At 42.2% G+C, this 17570-nt stretch overlaps 1 protein-coding gene across 2 annotated transcripts in view; it reads left to right on the top strand.

The window, feature by feature from the left end:
• DOK5 (docking protein 5) overlaps nt 1-17570 on the top strand; it is a 122877-nt gene that overhangs the window by 93039 nt on the left and 12268 nt on the right. For both annotated transcript variants that reach the window (XM_081033671.1, XM_081033672.1), the window contains exon 6: nt 1905-2040. In XM_081033671.1, the coding sequence (XP_080889797.1) occupies nt 1905-2040 (136 nt within the window). The remainder of the gene's footprint in view (nt 1-1904; nt 2041-17570) is intronic.

Here is a 17570-nt window from a genome sequence, read left to right as displayed (position 1 = left end):
ATATGCGTAAATCAATGATAGGTAAATAGGTAGCTAGATAGCCTGACATACTGGCTCATAATGTAAACTACATTTATTACTGTGGATTGCAGTTGCAAAAAGTTTAAAAGCCACTGGGTTGTCAAATTTGAGAAATGCAGTTGCAGGGTTTGATATTAAGCAATCATCCTATCACTGTTTCTGAGTAACAGGTATCTTCATCCTTCCTAGAACCAGGGTTGGCATATAAATAAGTAAATAAATAATGACCTCAACCCTAGGGGATACAGAAGGCCACTTCTTCCTTTTAAAGAATTGATAAAGGTTACATCCTCCTCTTAACACATTACATTTCCATATTTAATGGGAAAAAAGAAGTAGGAAAATCATAAAACCTTGCAGAATTAGGTGCCAACTGGTAGAATCAAATTTGAATGGTGCCGTAAATAAGGCGGGGAGTAAATAAGGTGGGGATAGCAGTAAGCTCTGAAGTACTTGAGTGAGTCTTCAGGAAGGAAATGGGAGTTGAGTGAAAATGCTTTTGTTCTTAGTTTTTAATTCTTCATTGGATTAGAATGACTTAATAATAAAATCACATGATCAGTCTCATGAGATAGTTCTTTATATTAGCTTACTGAAATAGCCATCTGTTTTTTTCTTTTTTTCTTCTCACATAGCCCGTATTAGTGAGATTCAAGCTAGGCAGGTTTCGACCAATTACATACACCATGCTGTATGTGCTGAAAACTGTCATATGGCTGTGGTATTGGGCCAACTGCGGAAAATTAGATAGGGATGAATGTTTCTATTTTTATTGCATTAATTGCATAGACTGGAATAGATAAAATAATCAACGGTGCTTTGGGTTGAAAATTTGCTTGGTTTCCATGTTGTGTTAAACAGTTCTTTAGATGTGAGTAAAACTCAGGCACTAAAGCTAGTTGTCAGTTTTTCAACAAGAGATTCTGAGATGGAAGGAGTGGAATTGTCTTAGAATAATTAGGTTGCTTAAAACAAACAAAAACAAACTCTTAGTTTACTGTTGATACATGTTCCTATCAAAATTAGAACTTTAAAAATACCCTTGCATGTAATTTTGCCCATGTTCTTTAAAAATATTTAGAGTAATAAAATATATTTAGTAATTATATATTATATATACAAACACTAGACTATATTTAGAATTAAAAACCATTTATTTGGTTCTTGCCTAATTATGTGTACCAATCTCCCCTTATTAATGGGATTCATTTCTGTTTTAACCGTCTCAGGTGGAGATGATTTTCCTCTCAATCCTTAACATTGATAATCAAACCCATATAACTTTCCTCCAGAAACTTCTCTTATGTTCCACACATTGCCTCAGCACAGTCACAATCATTAAAAAAAAAAATTCTTAGCTGTGTTTGATCCATTATGTTGAGTGGAAGCTGGAGTGAAATTTGATGTCTGATTTTGGAAATGAAAGCCTCCTGAAAGCATTGTCTGTAAGGAAGCTCAAACAGAATCTGAGCACCACAGAATCCTTCTTTCACCTGTGAGCTGAATGCCAGTTCCCTGCGAGTCTGATTCCTGGACTGTAAGGGGAAGGCAATCGCAGGGGTCCCCTCTTTGAGAGTGGCAAGGTAAAGTACAAGGATTATACTGAAAATCAAGAAACGGCTTTTTTATTAACCTCCCACTTTGCTTCTTAACATCAACAACAAAATCAGCCCCATGTCAGCCTAGAGTGATTGGTTCCTTCCCCATATTAATAATTAATCGGAAACTTGGATTCTCAGTAACTTTGTTTTTAGCAGATGGGAACAAGAATCCTTATGTCATACAAAACAAGTGGTTCCAGTTTCAAGGAGTACGTTCGGCTCTCAGTGTGTGGAATGGCTAGGGGCTGGACTCTCAGACGCTTTTTGTTTTTGTTTTCACAGGATGTGTGAGACTGGCGAAGGGCTGTTTATCTTTCAGACGCGCGATGGGGAGGCCATATACCAGAAAGTCCACTCTGCTGCCTTGGCAATCGCCGAGCAGCACGAGCGCTTGCTACAGAGCGTGAAAAATTCCATGGTACGTTTGGGATTTCTTCCTTCTGACCTGGTGTGTACCACTGTCGGATGCCATCTTGAAATCTGTGCTGAAAAATATGGCCAGCATTATTGGAGCACGTGGTTGAGTCTTATCCTCACCCATGTAGTACTTGGATTAAATGCCATGCTGGGAAAGCCCAAAGCAGCCCATTGGTAACGCAGAAAGCATGTAGCTTTACTGTGTGCCTCAATTGTTATATGTGTGTCGTAATCAGTTCGAGCTCCTACAGCCAATACCATAGACGGGGCAGCTTATAAACAACAGAAATTTCTTTCTCACCCGGAGGCTGGAAGTCCAAGATCCAGGTGCTGGCAGAATCAGTGTCTGGTGGGATCCACTTCCTGGTTCATCAATGGCGGTGTTCTGTGTCTCACTTGATGGAAGGGGTGAGGTATCTCTCTGGGGTCTCTTTATAAGGGTATTAATCCCATTCATGACTAAACACCTCCCAAGGGCCCTGCCTCCTCATACCATCAACTTTGGGGTTAAGATTTCAACCCAAGAATCGGATGGGGGGGAATAATCATTCAGTCCATTTCAGTGAATGTATACATTGAAACCAATCTGGATGTGTATGGACATCTATAGACAAAAGTGTGTGGGTTATCTACCTATAGATAATATATTTACAGCTATACCAGAAGTTATCATTTCAAATGTGGGCAGGGGTCAGTGAGAAAATACAAGTGAGAGAAGAGGGTTCAGGGGAAACTGGAGTGAAATGTCAAAAGCCCAAGACCCAACACTGTTGACATCAGACTGTGGGCTCCACGTAGGAGATCTCTTGGTTTTTTTTCCAGAGAAGCCAAGGATTTGAGTCTGTATATAATATCTTCCAGCCTGTAACTGTTGGAAATTAATTCTAGTTAAAACCAACAAGACTGTCACACTTTGTGGCCCAAAGAAAACCTTTGCACAGACTGCGTCCTGCCCATAGGCATGCATTTGGCATGTCTGGCTGATAAACCTTCATAGCCATCGATGTACAGAGACACCACAAACACACCTGACCATCCACAGCACCCTCTCAGAACACCTACACTGTTCATTGCATTGTGCTAGGATCTGTGAATTGCACAGAGAATTATGGTTCTTGAGTTTCTTCTTTAAGAAGAATAAATTTAAAAAAATATAAACGCACGTTCTCTAGATGGAATGCAGAAGAATTAAATAATGCAAATCATGCATTGTGTCTGCAAACACACGCAGAGAGCTACCTGCACATCTGGAAAGAAATCTGCAAAACCAAAAGGACCTGGGTTGGCATGGTGAGATTAGGATAGTATGAAGATTTATGGTTTAAACCTGTGGGGTGCTTAGATTTGGGGTGGGGGGGGTAAAGCATACCAGTAATATGACCTGTCCCAAAGCAGCCCCAGATTATTCCCAAGTGACTTGTGCATGCAGGGCTCTGGGACTTTAGAGAAAGGATCAGCAAAAGTTCCTGTGCATGGCCAGAGAGTAAATACGTTGGATGTTATGGACTAAGACGGTCTCTGTTGCAATGCCTTAACTCTGCTATCATGGTGCAAAAACAATCATAGATAAAGCGTCATCAAATGGGTGTTCCTGTATTTATTAACGGACAGTGAAATTCAGATTTCATGGAATTCTCACATATCATGAAATACTCTTTTTATTATTTTTCCCCCCGATCATTTAGAAATGTTCTTTTTGAACTAATGCAATCTCAGTGTCGATTCCCCCATATGCTTACCAATTCTGGATATTGTAATAGAGATAGGTAAATGGATGGACAAATGGACAGGTGGGTGGGTGGGTGGATGGATGGATGAATGGATGGATGGATGGATACATAGATATTAGGTAGCTAGCTGTAAAGTAGAATTCAAGGCACTTTGAATGTATAGGGCAACATGTGATTACATTAAAGTTGTGTAGCTATCCCATTAGATGCCTTTGAACATCTGAAGAAGTTTTTCCAAGACTACCTTATTTGTAAAGCTATCAATTAGCATAAATTGTTATGTGCTTGAAAGGCAGGTTCTGCACACACATGTTTTTTTCCATTTACAACCTTCTCATTACTTCCGCTAAAAATTAATCAGGATTATGAGTAATTCGTTCAGATCATCCCCTTGCAAATTTAACTGGAAAATAATGTTTGCTCTTTCATTCGCTATATACTTAACGAGTTCTCTAAAATGACTGTGATGTTTAAAGCAACAACATCCTGTTTTAGATGGAAATGAGTAAGCTTCCAATTGGGGTCTGAATCTCAAGGAAGTTAAAGTAGGGATTGTGAAACGTTATTAAAAGCAACGTTCTTGAATTAATTTGTGGTCAGGGGAGAAAAGAGCTACCATGCTAAAATGAAATGAGTGATACAGCACTATTGGCCACCCACCCTAGGTTACAGTGTTGAGTTGTCTGGTAATTATTAATGGATCCAGACAGATCTGGCTATATGAGGGCGGACAATTAAGTTCGCGAACTCATCCTAGAAAAAGTGCTACATCCCTCATTGCTGAATATCAGTATGGTCACCTTAGAAGTACTCCCCTTGGGAAGCTATGCACGGATGCCAGTGCTTAGTCCACCCTTCAAAGCAGTTTTGGAATTCTTTTTCTGGAATGGCCATCAGAGCTATTGTTATATTACCCTTGATGTCCTGACTGTCATCAAAATGTCTTCCTTTCGATATTTCCTTTATCTTTGGGTAAAGAAAGAAGTCACTGGAGGCCAGATCAGGTGAGTAGGGAAGGTATTCAAATACAGTTCTTTGTTTACTGGCTAAAAACTCCCTCACAGACAGTGCTGTGTGAGCTGGTGCATTGTCGTGATGCAAGAGCCATGAATTGTTGGCGAAAAATTCAGGTTGTCTAACTTTTTCACGCAGGCTTTTCAGCACTTCCAAATAGTAAACTTGGTTAATTGTTTCTCCAGTTGGTACAAATTCATAATGAATAATCCCTCTGATATCAAAAAAAGGTTAGCAACATTGTTCCAACAAGGTTGCGAACTTAATTGTCAGACCTCCTATTCTCAGCTAGGAAGTGCCTTTATGCCACTACTGACTTGCCTCTCTGAGACAGCCAAGGTCATAAATGGAGAAAGACGGTGAAGCTAACCTCTGGGCTGAGCCTCATTATTAGGAAGCCCTAACCGCCCGTTAGCTGCCACTGTTGTAAAACTTCCCCGACTTAATGTACAGACAGAATGCTTCCCGGGGGACCATGCCAGTTTGAAGTTGCAGCCTTAAGTGAATTCGTGTGGAGCAGACCTGTGACCCTGAGTCCCAGAGGTCATAAAGAGGAGACTTGTGGGTTGGATAATAATTGTAATTATTATTATTATTATTATTATTATTATTATTGTGATAAGCTGAATAATGGCTCCCCAAAGATGTCCAACCCCAATCTCTGGAGCCTGCAAATGTGGCCTTATGTGGCGAAAGGAACTCTGCGAATGTGATGAAGTTAAGGCTCCTGAGATAGGGTGATTATCCTGGATTATCCAGATGGGCCCCATGTAATCACAAGGGTCCTCATTAGAAAGAAACAGGAGGAGTCAGAGTTAGACAGAAGGTGATGTGACGCTGGGAGCAGAGCGACAGAGAGAGAGAGATTTGACGATACAATGCTGGTGGCTTTCAAGGTGGAAGAATGTGACCCAAAGGATGTTGCTGGCCTCTAGAAGTTGGAAAAGGCAGGGAAATGGATTCTCCTCTAGGACCTCCAGAAGGGGACACCCCAGGGACACCTTGACTTTATCCCCATGAAACTGATTTGGGACTTCTGGCCTCCAGAATTGTGAGAGAACAAATCTGTGTTGTTTGAAGCTACCACGTGATAGCAATTTGGCTACATGGGTCAACACAGCCATTTCCTTCATGAATGCCAGCAAGAGAGAGTGTCTGCTTGCAAGGTGGGGGGTCACAATCCTATTTATCATAATCATGGAAGTGATATCCCGTCATCCTGACATAGTCTATTGATTAAAAGCACAGTCTACAAACGGAACCACAAAAAAACTTAAACACCTAGAGGAGAAGATCTTGGGGGCCACCAAGTGTCCCCACACCATGCAGACTTCTGGTGTAATGTTTATTTAGTGCCTTGATTCTATCTTTTGAATACTTTTCCTACTTTATGGTGTTTTGCTAATAATATCATTTTTTTATTGAACATCTGCTGTATGCTGGGCTATTTACCATGTTTCCCCGAAAAGACCTAGCCAGACCATCAACTCTAATGCGTCTCTTAGAGCAAAAATTAATATAAGACCCGGTCTTATTTTAATATAATATAAGACTGGGTCTTACATAATATAATAATAATATAATAAATATAATATAATATAATATAATATAATATAATATAATATAATATAATATGATATGTTTTTATAATATAAGACCGAGTCTTATATTAATATTTTTGCTTCAAAAGACACATTAGAGCTGATGGACCAGCGAGGTCTTATTTTTGGGGAAACACGGTAGTAATAACAGCCACTACCATTTATCAAGCCTCGTACAATATGCCAGACATACTTTACTTGCTTTCTCTCTAATCACCACAATATCTTGATGAGGTAAATTCATTCATTCTCATCATTTGTTCATTCAGAAATGTTTATTGAGGACCTACGATGCTCTGTTATGTGCTCTAGAATATAGTGATAATTGACAGGTGATACCCAGGTTCCCCTAGGGCTTACAATTCCAGAGACTATTAGTCATGATCTTTGACCTGGAAGGAACCCCTGCCCCTGTCTTATAGATGAGAGAACTGAAGCTCTGAGTGGCTGAGTCTACTTGCCTACAGCCATAGAGCTCATTACTGTTGGCATCAGGAATGCAGGATCTTTTTATCCAGTTCCAAAACCTCTACCCTCTGGCCATAAGGCCTCACTCCCTTGAACAGTTTGAAAGCTCTTATGTCCCTCTGTATCTCCCCTGATAACTGTCTTAGCGTTTTCAAGTTACCCTGCACATCAGAGAACCGTTAGACATATCAATCAACTTAGAGTTTATCTTTAACAAAACTGTGTCCTGTTTGTTTGGGTTGTTTTGGCACCAGAAAGCAATCTTATATCTCATTAATTCTTCCCCTGGCTTCTTGCTTTTTAAATTCAATGTATTATTATTATTCCTATAAAGGAGGAGCCAGATGAGGGCTGGGGTGGGTATGGAGTACTAGGAAGGACTAAGTGTTGGATGAGATGGGGTGGCAAGAACTTATTTGCTCACCAGCTGCCAGCTGCCTTGGGGGAGAAGCTGCAGGGAAACTCCGTTGGGAGACTCTGCTGGGGCAACTCGGGCTCCCTTGAGCAGACGCTATTTTTGCCATCTTGGAGATCAGTGTCTATGACAAGGTCTAATTTTGGAATAAGGAGTGGCAGGCGATGTGTGGGATGGTCCTCATTCCACCGTGGGGCCTGTCAGTTTTAAAATTTCCTGAGGGTGAGAGTGATAAGGTGGAGAATGACTGAAATTTAGCAGGTTCTCTCAGAGGCTGCAGGGTGGGACTCCACTGAGGGTGACATCTCTGCCCCAGGGTGACTTCTCCCCTGTACTCTGGAACCCTGACTGCACCCAGGTTTGAGAATGAAATCTGAACAACAGGTTTTCACTGTTTGCACTTTGTCACCTCTTTTTTGTTGGTTGGTTTAATTGACAGATTTACTTCAAAACTTGGTTTTGCGTCTAAAATTTGCTAATGAATTTGTAGAATTCAAGTGAAATTCTTCCGTAATTCTGGAAACCAAAGTAATTTATATTCAACCTAATTTAAAAAGCAATGTGCTGTACAGTTTTATTTTGTTATAAAATACAGATGGCATCAAAGAAATCATAGAATATATATATATACACACACACACACACACACACACACACACACACTCTTTAGCCTTCTCACAAGTCAGCATCGCACACTGTCCCCCACTTATCCTACAAAAAACCCTAATTTTTATCTTCTGTTTACAGGCTCTGATTGATTGGGTTAATGTACAGATTACTATTTTTAAAGCAATTACCAGCTCTGTCAAAAATCTTTTATCAAGCATGTACCTACTACTTGCAAAGCAATGTGGTGGGTCTTGTGGGGAATACAAGATAAAATGTAAAAGAACCTTCGCATCTCTAAAGGAGCTTAAAATTGAGATAAGGAGTTATGATTCCTACTCCTCAAAACAGGCAACGATAGAGTCCTGTAAAGTCAATGTGCTGCGATCTCTTTGGATGGAACTTGGTCCTTATTTACCAAAATGAAATCCCTGCATCTCTTTGCCCAGCAATACTACGTCCAGGAATTTAAAGCCCTGCTCCCAGAAGCAGTGGTGGTGTGGACGCGAGTGTTCATGGAGGGAGTCATGCCTTTGTTCTTACGTTCCGCTGTTTGGCAAATATTTGCTGAGTCCTGCTAACCACCGGGTCCTGGGAAAAGAGTCTAAAGACAATAATGTTCCCATTCTTGGGGCGCTTATTTGTAATAACAGCTTACGTGCCGGCCAAAAGGGGATAATGAAATAAACCATGGCACATGCAGTCACAGGAATTGTGTGAGGCAGTTAAAGAGCAGCAGGAGGGTCACACATAGAAATATCAAAGGTGTGTGAAGGAGAGGAATGAGGAAGAGGCAGGACCATAGGCAGATCGGGTCATGCATGCTTTGTACACACACAAGGTGATCTTCGGTGGGTACAAATATGTGTGGTAATGTTGGTTATCTTTGGGGAGCAGATGATGGTTTGAGGGTCTGGGAAGGGACTTTGATATTTCACTATAAGTCTGTCTCTTCCATTTAAATTTTTTGAAAACCATGGCTACAGGTTTATATTTATAGGAACAGAAATAGTAGTTGAATGTCTGGCATATGGCAAACTGAACTGATACCAGTGGTGGGGAAGAGAGATGTTTCTCCCACTGTGAGTGCATAAAAATGCATGACGAGAGACGGAGTTTAAAAGCTTGATAGGTAATCTGTCCACAACATGGAAAATAAATTGGATTTTCAGGGGAAAAAAAAAAAGCTTGATGGATAAATTTTCAGGTGCTAGCAATGGGGTCTCCATCAAGGTTGACCATCTGTTGGGAGAAGGTTATGCCTGAGCTGAGTTTTAGGGTTAACAAGCGTGAGCTACACGCTACTACTGATGGTGATATAATATATCTGACATTTATTGAGAATTTACTTTGTGCCCGGCACTCGTACAAGCGCCAGACATGCATTCACATTTAATCTTCGACATGATTCTATTGGCATGGGCACTGCCATCCCATTTTTATAGCTAAGGCGTTTGAAGTGTGGACACCCAGCTAGAAGTGAGGGAGCCAAGGTTTCAATCCAGGCATGGCTGGTACTGGTGTCCTCACCTTGGCCGCTATGCCCTCCTTACTCCGCGAAAATCAAATTCACCGAATTAAGTCACAAAGCACTCCTCCTAAATTCATCAGAAATTAAAAGAGGCTAAGAGGGATTAACCTATTGTGTTTAGTAATAAACATTCAAGACAGAAGAAACTGTTTCTTCAGACAGGATAGACACAGATACAACTTCGGCTTCTTCCATTAATATGTAGTGATTTTTGTTCCTGTATGTTAGGGGAAAATGTAATTTTCTGAGCATGTCCTTTTAGTCTCTTATAACAATGTAATAACAGCATGCCGGGGTGGGTTTTAAAAACTCCTGTCACCTGATTATTAGATGCTGCCCTCCTTTATATAATTCTTCCCCAGAGCTGTAAGCTCCTGTAACCTGGCCATGTTTAGCTGTTGGCTGCCCTTCTATAGGAAAAGGAAACAGATTGAACGTTGCTAACAGGTTGTGGCTTTGTTTATAAAGTCTAAAACTAATTGCAATGTTTAAGGTGGGGGCTCCGTAAGTAGACAGTAAACTGAGAGCTTGGTGGTGGCAAGACAGCAGGTCGTGACGTGAACCGAAGGTGTGCGTACATGAAAGCAGGCGGTGGATCTGGTTGACCAGATGGGCAATGATGAGTAATCGGCTTTCTAGTGTCAAAAATCATGGCAGAGTGGATGGCGATGGGAATCGTGATGAGGATTGAGAGAGGAATGGACTCAGTTTGATGCCATTTTTAAATCTATTTTGAGAAGTTAGAAAATAAGTGATTTATCCAACTCCGCCGAGGGCTGGCAAACGTTTTCTGAAAAGGGCCAGATGGTAAATATTTTAGGCTTTATGGGCCACGTATGGTTGCTGCTGATGCTTCTTCTTCTCTTCTTCCTCCTCTTCCTTTTTACTTTAGAAATGTAAAAACCTTTCTTAGTTCTGGGCCATTCCACAGCAGGCCACCAGGATTTGGCCTGCAGGCTCTCGTTCCCTCACTTCCCTTACTCTATACCCTGGATTTTAGGCATTAGATACAAATGCACTTATTTAACCAGTCCCTCCCCTCCAAGCCAGGAGGATTCCCTTTTTCTCCTAAGAGTTTGCCAAAGGCAAGAGCAATCATCCCAAATACCTACCGGCAAAATCAGAGGCCACTGACGGCTTTGACCAGCATCAGTCATATTTAGAAATGCCATAAATCATTCACAGGGGTTCCAGCTTTTGGTTGCTTTTTGGTGGCTCGCTTTCTTTCTTTTTTTCCCCATGATATTAAAGTACTGGGCATGACCAGAATCTGACAACCAAAATATAGCATGGAGAAGCCCTAGAGGTGACACCAGAATGGATGGTTGTCACCCACTATGAAGGCTTCAACATTTCGGGGAGACACGGTCAATTGTTTCTGTAGAATTAGAAATTGACTTCTGGAGGGGAAAGACTAGGCGCCATGTGTCTGTAAGAAGCTCAAGGCCAGACACGGGGCTTTCTAAAGGTTTGCTGAGTGAAAGAAACAGGGATGGGTGAGATAATTTTATGAGCTAGAGAAAAAGAAACATGAAGCCAGAATACCAAACCTGGTTCCCTCCCAGTGCCGAAACCCTGTCTAGGTTCCAAGCAAGTCTGCTTCAAGAGGCCATGGAAGGCAGGCCCTGTGGATGTCAATTTTGATGTATAGGTCGGGAAAGGATTTCCGTAGTGAGGAGACATAAAAAGTTACCAGAAGCAAAGGGAGCAATGATTTTGTGTGATGCATGTGGCTGAGAGTTCAGATGGCTTTGAATAAATAGATGCAAATCACTTTCATTCCCCATGAAAATAGCTGTTTGAGTGCATCTGGTGCTCAGCAAAATGCTGCACTTGGAAATTTGGCCCCAAATGGTCGATTTCACGAAACAGTCTGCTTTATCAAAGCTGCAGGTGACAATGGAGGCATTGTTTTAGCCGAAGTTCTGTACAACTACTGGCTCTGTATCTTCTCCTTAGAAGGAAAGCAATCTTCTCTCTCTCTCTCTCTCTCTCTCTCTCATTCATAAAGTAAGCCTCTGCTTGCTGTATTTCCTTGACAGTTCAGTAACGTTCTGTGATTCCTCCGTAACATTTTGATGATAGGAACACCCATCATTTTTCCTGCAAAAGTCAGAACAAGGGAGAGGAGTCGGAGAAAGTAAAGACAGCTCTTTGTGTGGTTTATGCCCAATATGTCAGAGCTGGAATCAGGACTGGGCAGCCCATGGGAACACGTTTCAGTAGGAAGCCAAGAATCGACCAGAGCCTGGCCGAACCTCTGTTTGATTCTGTTCCTCAGGGTGCCGGGGGCATTCTCATCTCCTTGTAGCCTAGTGTTTGGCCAGTTGCCATTTCTCTATGCTTTAGAAATAAAATTTGGGGGCTTTTTATCGTTATGAACAGGACATGCGCCCATGCTTAAGGTCTTCATAGCACCCTTAGTCCTTTCTATGAGAAACACACAGGGCTGTGACATGCACGTTAGTTCTGGAGTACGAGGCCAGGGCTTCCATCTTGCCTGGGCTTCATTCCCAGCTCCGTGTCCTCGGGCAAGTCCCTGCGCCACCTTCGTATTGGTTGCCCCCTCTATACAGGGGGTTTATTGATACAGACTTTGCCAGGCAAGATAACATAAAGGGGAGTGCAGCGGTCCCGCAGATGAAGGAAAGGCAGGCACAAGAGCTGCTCTGTGGACTGCTTCCACCTTCACGACTACCTCCCACAGCGATTACAAAACATGTTCAACCGCATTTGCACTGCTGTTCCAGAGGAATTGGTGACTGCCACTTAGCGTAGCAATTAGCATGTTAAGCAGTTTGTATGGATTAAATGAGCCTGCTTCATCAAGCAGAAAGAACCTCAAAGAATGCTGCAAACGTGGTTATCGTCATAAATTACTCCCAGTACCAAACTGTATGAGACATACAGACGGTGCCCAAAAAAATGTGTGTACGTTTTAAGAAAGGAAAAAACTGTACGAAAATTGTACTCCTCAATATACACCGATAACAAAAGATGAATACAAGTCGTGTGTATGTTTTTTTGGCGGGCACTCCCAGTATTTGCTAGAACTTTACAAGGGTGTTCGATAACCCTCAGAAGTATAGATTTGACAGATTTGGTAAACAGAATGCATGTTCCACAAACACAGGCTTGATTTTTATGTCTTTTTTAAAAAGTATTGTCTTTGACGACTGTTCTCTTTCGAGGGAGACATTTGGACTGGCTTTTGTAGAAATAAACCTCACAGGTTAAGGTTCAGTTGAAAACACATTTACTACTCATGAGGTATTTGGAGTACTTCTCTCTAGTTAGAGATTTGAAATTATGTTGAAGCTTCTTTGAAAACTCTTTTCTGGTCTCTTTTTGACTTCCCTGGTTTTCATTTTCTAGCAGCTGTCATTTGCAGGAGACCAGTGGGGTAGGGCTGGGAGGGGAGGACCAATGAAACTCCAGTGTCGGATAAAAGGTGAGACATGCTGGTTTTGCTTTGGAAAGGATCGCTCTGGCAGCTGTTCCAAAAAGGCTGGGAGTGGGTCAGGCAAGAGGATAAGTAAGAAGGCGAGTTAGGGAGGGCTGTTTTGTCATCCAGGCATCTAGGTGGGTGCTAGTAATGCAGACCAGATGGCAGGGAGGGGGGTGTTGAAAAGCGGGTTCTAGATACATTTTGAAGATTGGAACGACAGGATTTGCTGATGAAGGAGCGAGTAAACAATGTAGTCTCAAAGGTTTTTGTTGTTTTTCACCTTTCTTAAACAGATTAACAGGTAGAATGGAAGACCCAATTACCTAGAAGGGGAACAATAGGATTGTGCAGCCTGAGAAACAATAGTTCAGGTTTGTACTTGTTAAATGAGAGCTGCGCACTCGGCATCTAGGTGGAAGCGTGAAGTGGGTTGAGTACACAAGTCTGAGATTTGGGGAGAGGCTGGAGTTACAGATGTGTCTCTGAGAATCATGGAAGTGTGGGTACTTGGTATTTAAACCTACCCCAGTGAGGGGTCCTGTCCGTGAGCATGTGTACATAAGCAATTGTGGCCCTTTGATTTTAGAATTGTTTTATGTCACTTCATAGAGGCCTACCTTTCTCTTTTTAACAGCTAAGAATTCGTTTGTTGTATAGATGAACAGTAATGTGAAGATAAGACTGCTTTGTTCACGAACAAAAATGCAATTACCAACTCATCTACTTTTCTGATGCAGTAACATTTAAAAGTAATTTCTGAGTCAGTCTAAAATCCAGTTTGACATGTACAGTAAAATTAAATTTAAACATTTATTTAAAAACTGGTCTTTGGAATAGTTGTCGATAGATTGGGTCCCAGAATAAAAATTGTGGTTAACGGGATAAAATGTGATAAAGGAGATTGGGTCCAAATTTAATTCCATTATGTCATTTGGTAAATTAAAAATGGTTAGGGAAATGAACAGATAAGGTGTGGTACAGCCAAAGGACGGGTTATGGTGCAGACATGAAAATGACATTGTAGAAGGTGGCAGTATTTAGGGACATTAAGATATGTTGTATTCATCATATACTTGGGGTGCCAAACAATTTATACACATTTGAAGAGATATTATCTATGTATTAATTTTGGAAGTTGAATTGAATTACGGTAGCAATGTGTAGCATGACGTTTGCTTAAACGATGGCGTTAATCAAATGAATGCTAGCGTCGCCATGCAACAGGCAGGACAGTCAAAGAAAATGGCGGAAGCATGATTGTCATTCCAGGAGTGCAGGATGATTTTGAAGTGGTATTTGAAATTCGAGAACGTTGTGGAAGTAGGACGACAGTGGAGGCGTGAGTGTGCAACAGAATCTCCAACACGCCTCACAATTGCATGCATTTGTGATAAATTTGAGACGCATGGTACTGTGTGCAGAAACGGAAATGGCATGCATGGCAACACAAGTGGACACTTGGATCAACGTTGCTCAAGCAGTAGTTCGCTGTAATCAGAAGTGTCTGGACGCTGATGGGAACCACTTTGAGCACCTCTTGTCATTGCAGAAGTCAAACGTGACTTGTACTCATCTTTTGTTATCGATATATATTGAGTATTACAATTTTAATACAGTTTTCCTTTCTTAAAATTATTGATATAAGGCTAAATATAAATACTGTTAACATTTATGGAACCCCACGATGAGTCTTGTATCTTCTTAGAATTAGCTGCTGATTAGGAATTCTTTTTCTCTGATTTTAAAGAGTAAAGGAGGTTAAATAACTAGCCTAGGGTCATGCAATTATTAATGGCAGGTTCCAGACTTTAACCCAATTTTCAGCCAACTTTGGGCCCTTACCACGGTGGAAAACTTTATCCCAGAACAACTGATCCAAAGGTGATAACTAACATAGGACAGTACTTCTCAAAGTGTGGTCCCTGGACCAGTAAGGTTGGAATCATCTGGAAACATGGTAGAAATGAAATTTCCTGGCCCCCGCCCCCATGGTTGGGGTGGGGGGGGCAGGAATCTGCATTTTAATGTGTCTTTTGAGAGGTGATTCTTATGCTTGCTAAAGTTGGATAAGCACTGACCCAGGGTCCAGAAAGCATGGGTAGAGTATATATGCAAATATTATTTTCACAGGAGAATAAGTAGGCAGAAGGCATACTTCACGAAGCCATAGTTCAGGAAGCCACATGGAGAAAGAACGTCAATGAAATTGGAGGGTAGTGTGAATGAGACAGCGGGGTGTTTGATGGAATGAGAGAGACACTGAGACGCTGGTTTCTTTTGAAACCATTTTACTTTTTCTCTCTTGGACTGAATTGTCCCTTCTGACTCAACTTGCCCACATTTTGTGCTTAAAATACCCATAGAAAGAAAGCCGGTTTATATAATACTTTCTGAAACTGAGGGCACCGTCAGACCTGAATGAGCTTTGCAAGTCTCTTGGGTTGAGCAGACATCCGGGCTTAGATGCAGCTCTGACTCACAGCTCAACCCTATTGTCACAACTTTGTCCTCCTTCAGTCAGGTCAGGGCTCAGCTGGTAGAATGAATGGAAACGGACAAGGTGATTTGCATATGCAAAGTTGCCATGGCTGAAGCCCCACTTGAGTTCCTTGAAGGAACAGCCTGGTGGAAGTTTGAGTCTAACAGGATAGAATTAGGTGTGGAAGTATCACTCTGTTTGCCATCGGGATGATTTATGCTTGTTTCTGAATGGGTCCAGACCGATGTCACAAACACTGCATATGGCACTCACGATTGACTGTAGCAGCGAACAATTACATCCTGCCGTGCGGTTCAGTTTCGCAAAACACAATTCTCCACCGTAAAAACAGTTGGATTCCAGAGAAGGACGATACAGTGTGATAGTGTGACCAAGACTCACCCCTGCTCTGCACTGCTGGTCTCAGACTCATAAAAGAAGTGCGTAAGCAGTAAGGACGCATCAGCCAAACCAAATGGAGACCACGGAAACCAACAGTGCAGTCAGCGAGTGGAGGACAGTTGATTTTGTCTCACTGAGGAGCCCTGGGTAGTGTTCATTAGAATTGTTTCTCTCTCAAGAGGGTGGAAATGATTCACCCATTATTATGAGGGGAGGGTCTTTGCAACCGGCACTTCCCTCCCTGTGAGTACAGGGAGGCTTTGAAAAGGGCCTGTCTGCTCTGTTGAGGATGATAAGGATGGGGGTGCATGCTTTGGCCAGCTGTCACTCAAGGTGAAATGTTACTTCCCCTGGGACTGATAGCCACCCACTAACTCATTATGTCATGTTTTTCCTACTAGACTGCATAGCACAGAGGACTATCTGCTTTTGTATTTTTGACGACAGCTTTATTGAGATGTAATTCACATATCATACAACGCACCCTTTAAATGGTACAATGCAATGGTTAATAGGTTCACAGAGTTGGGAAACCATCTCCTTTATCCATCAATTGCCCAGCCTTAGGCAACCCCTGACTTACCTTCTGTCTCTCTGGCTTTGCCTATTCTGGGCATTTCATATAAATAGAATCCTACAATGTGTGGCCTTCTGTGACTGGCTTCCTTCACTTAGCACGATGTTTTCAGGTTCATCCACGAGGGAGCAGGTATCAGGACCCCATTCCTTGTGATGGTAACCTGATTACTTTTTATTTGTTTAATTTTGTAAGCTGTCTCATTAGAAGGGAAGTTCCTTGAGGAAGGAGACTTTGAGATTCAAACGAGGGTAGGGGTGTGTCCCCTATCACACAGCTCATAAGGACAAGAACCTAAACTGGTATGTGGGTCCCTGATTCCATGGGCAGCTTCCCTCCTTGGCAACGCAATGATTTTTGTACCTTTGAAACCACACCAGTTAAGAGCCACGGATTAGTTCAGGCCACTGGGCAGTATCAGAACTCACTTAGGCTGGGTTAGGAAGAGACCTGGGGGCATCCCTGCTGTTCGGTGGGACAGTTTGAGTGTTGGAAGGGCAAGAAGGTGCTTGTTTGACTTTCACGAAGCCTCACCTTTCTTCCCTGGGGGGGCCTTGCGCTAACACTGCTAATGGAGGGAATAAATGTGTGGGCTGAACTCCCTGCTGTCACCTTTCCTCGCTGACTGTGCAAATGCGCAGAGGCAGATCCTCCCCCGAGGCTCTGCCTCAGTGCATCACTTGAATGGCAAAGCAGAATGAAGCAGTCTTATTACCACATCCCCACAGGCAGGGACAGCCACCTAACGCTGTGGCAGGAATTCAGCCTTGGGCTGACAGGGCTTCTAATTTGCTGGGTTGATTAGGATTTCTTTCTGAAAAGTATCCCCTGTTCCCTGGACAAAGGCTGGGTTCATTTGATCATCCAGCCATCGTCCATCATCCATCCATCCATTCTCTATTTGTTAAGCCTCTGGAGGCCCTCGCCAGGTGATGGGGATACAGAGATAAAAGAAATGAGCCCGCTTTCCAGGAGTTCATGGTCTTCAATAGGAGGCAGGCTAGTTTGGTGGCTTTCACAAAACAATGCAACGATCAGAGTAAGAACAGAACTTACTATTTTTTTTTACTTAAGGGAGAAGAGATGTCAGGAAATGTCCAGGGGAGGTGATACCTGAGCCTACTCCTGAAGGGAAGGTGGGCATTAACCAGGGGACAAGTGGGGACAGCTCTCAGCTTAGGGAGTAGCATTTGCAATGGCATAGAGGTGTGAGAGTGGGCACCACAGGTGGCTAGAAATAGCTGCACTGAGGGGTGTGGT

This window comes from Rhinolophus hipposideros (assembly GCF_964194185.1).
Source record: "Rhinolophus hipposideros genome assembly, chromosome: 22".
Taxonomy (NCBI): Eukaryota; Metazoa; Chordata; class Mammalia; order Chiroptera; family Rhinolophidae; genus Rhinolophus; species Rhinolophus hipposideros.
Note: the sequence above shows the minus strand (reverse complement) of the source record. Positions and strands in the feature narration are given on the sequence as shown.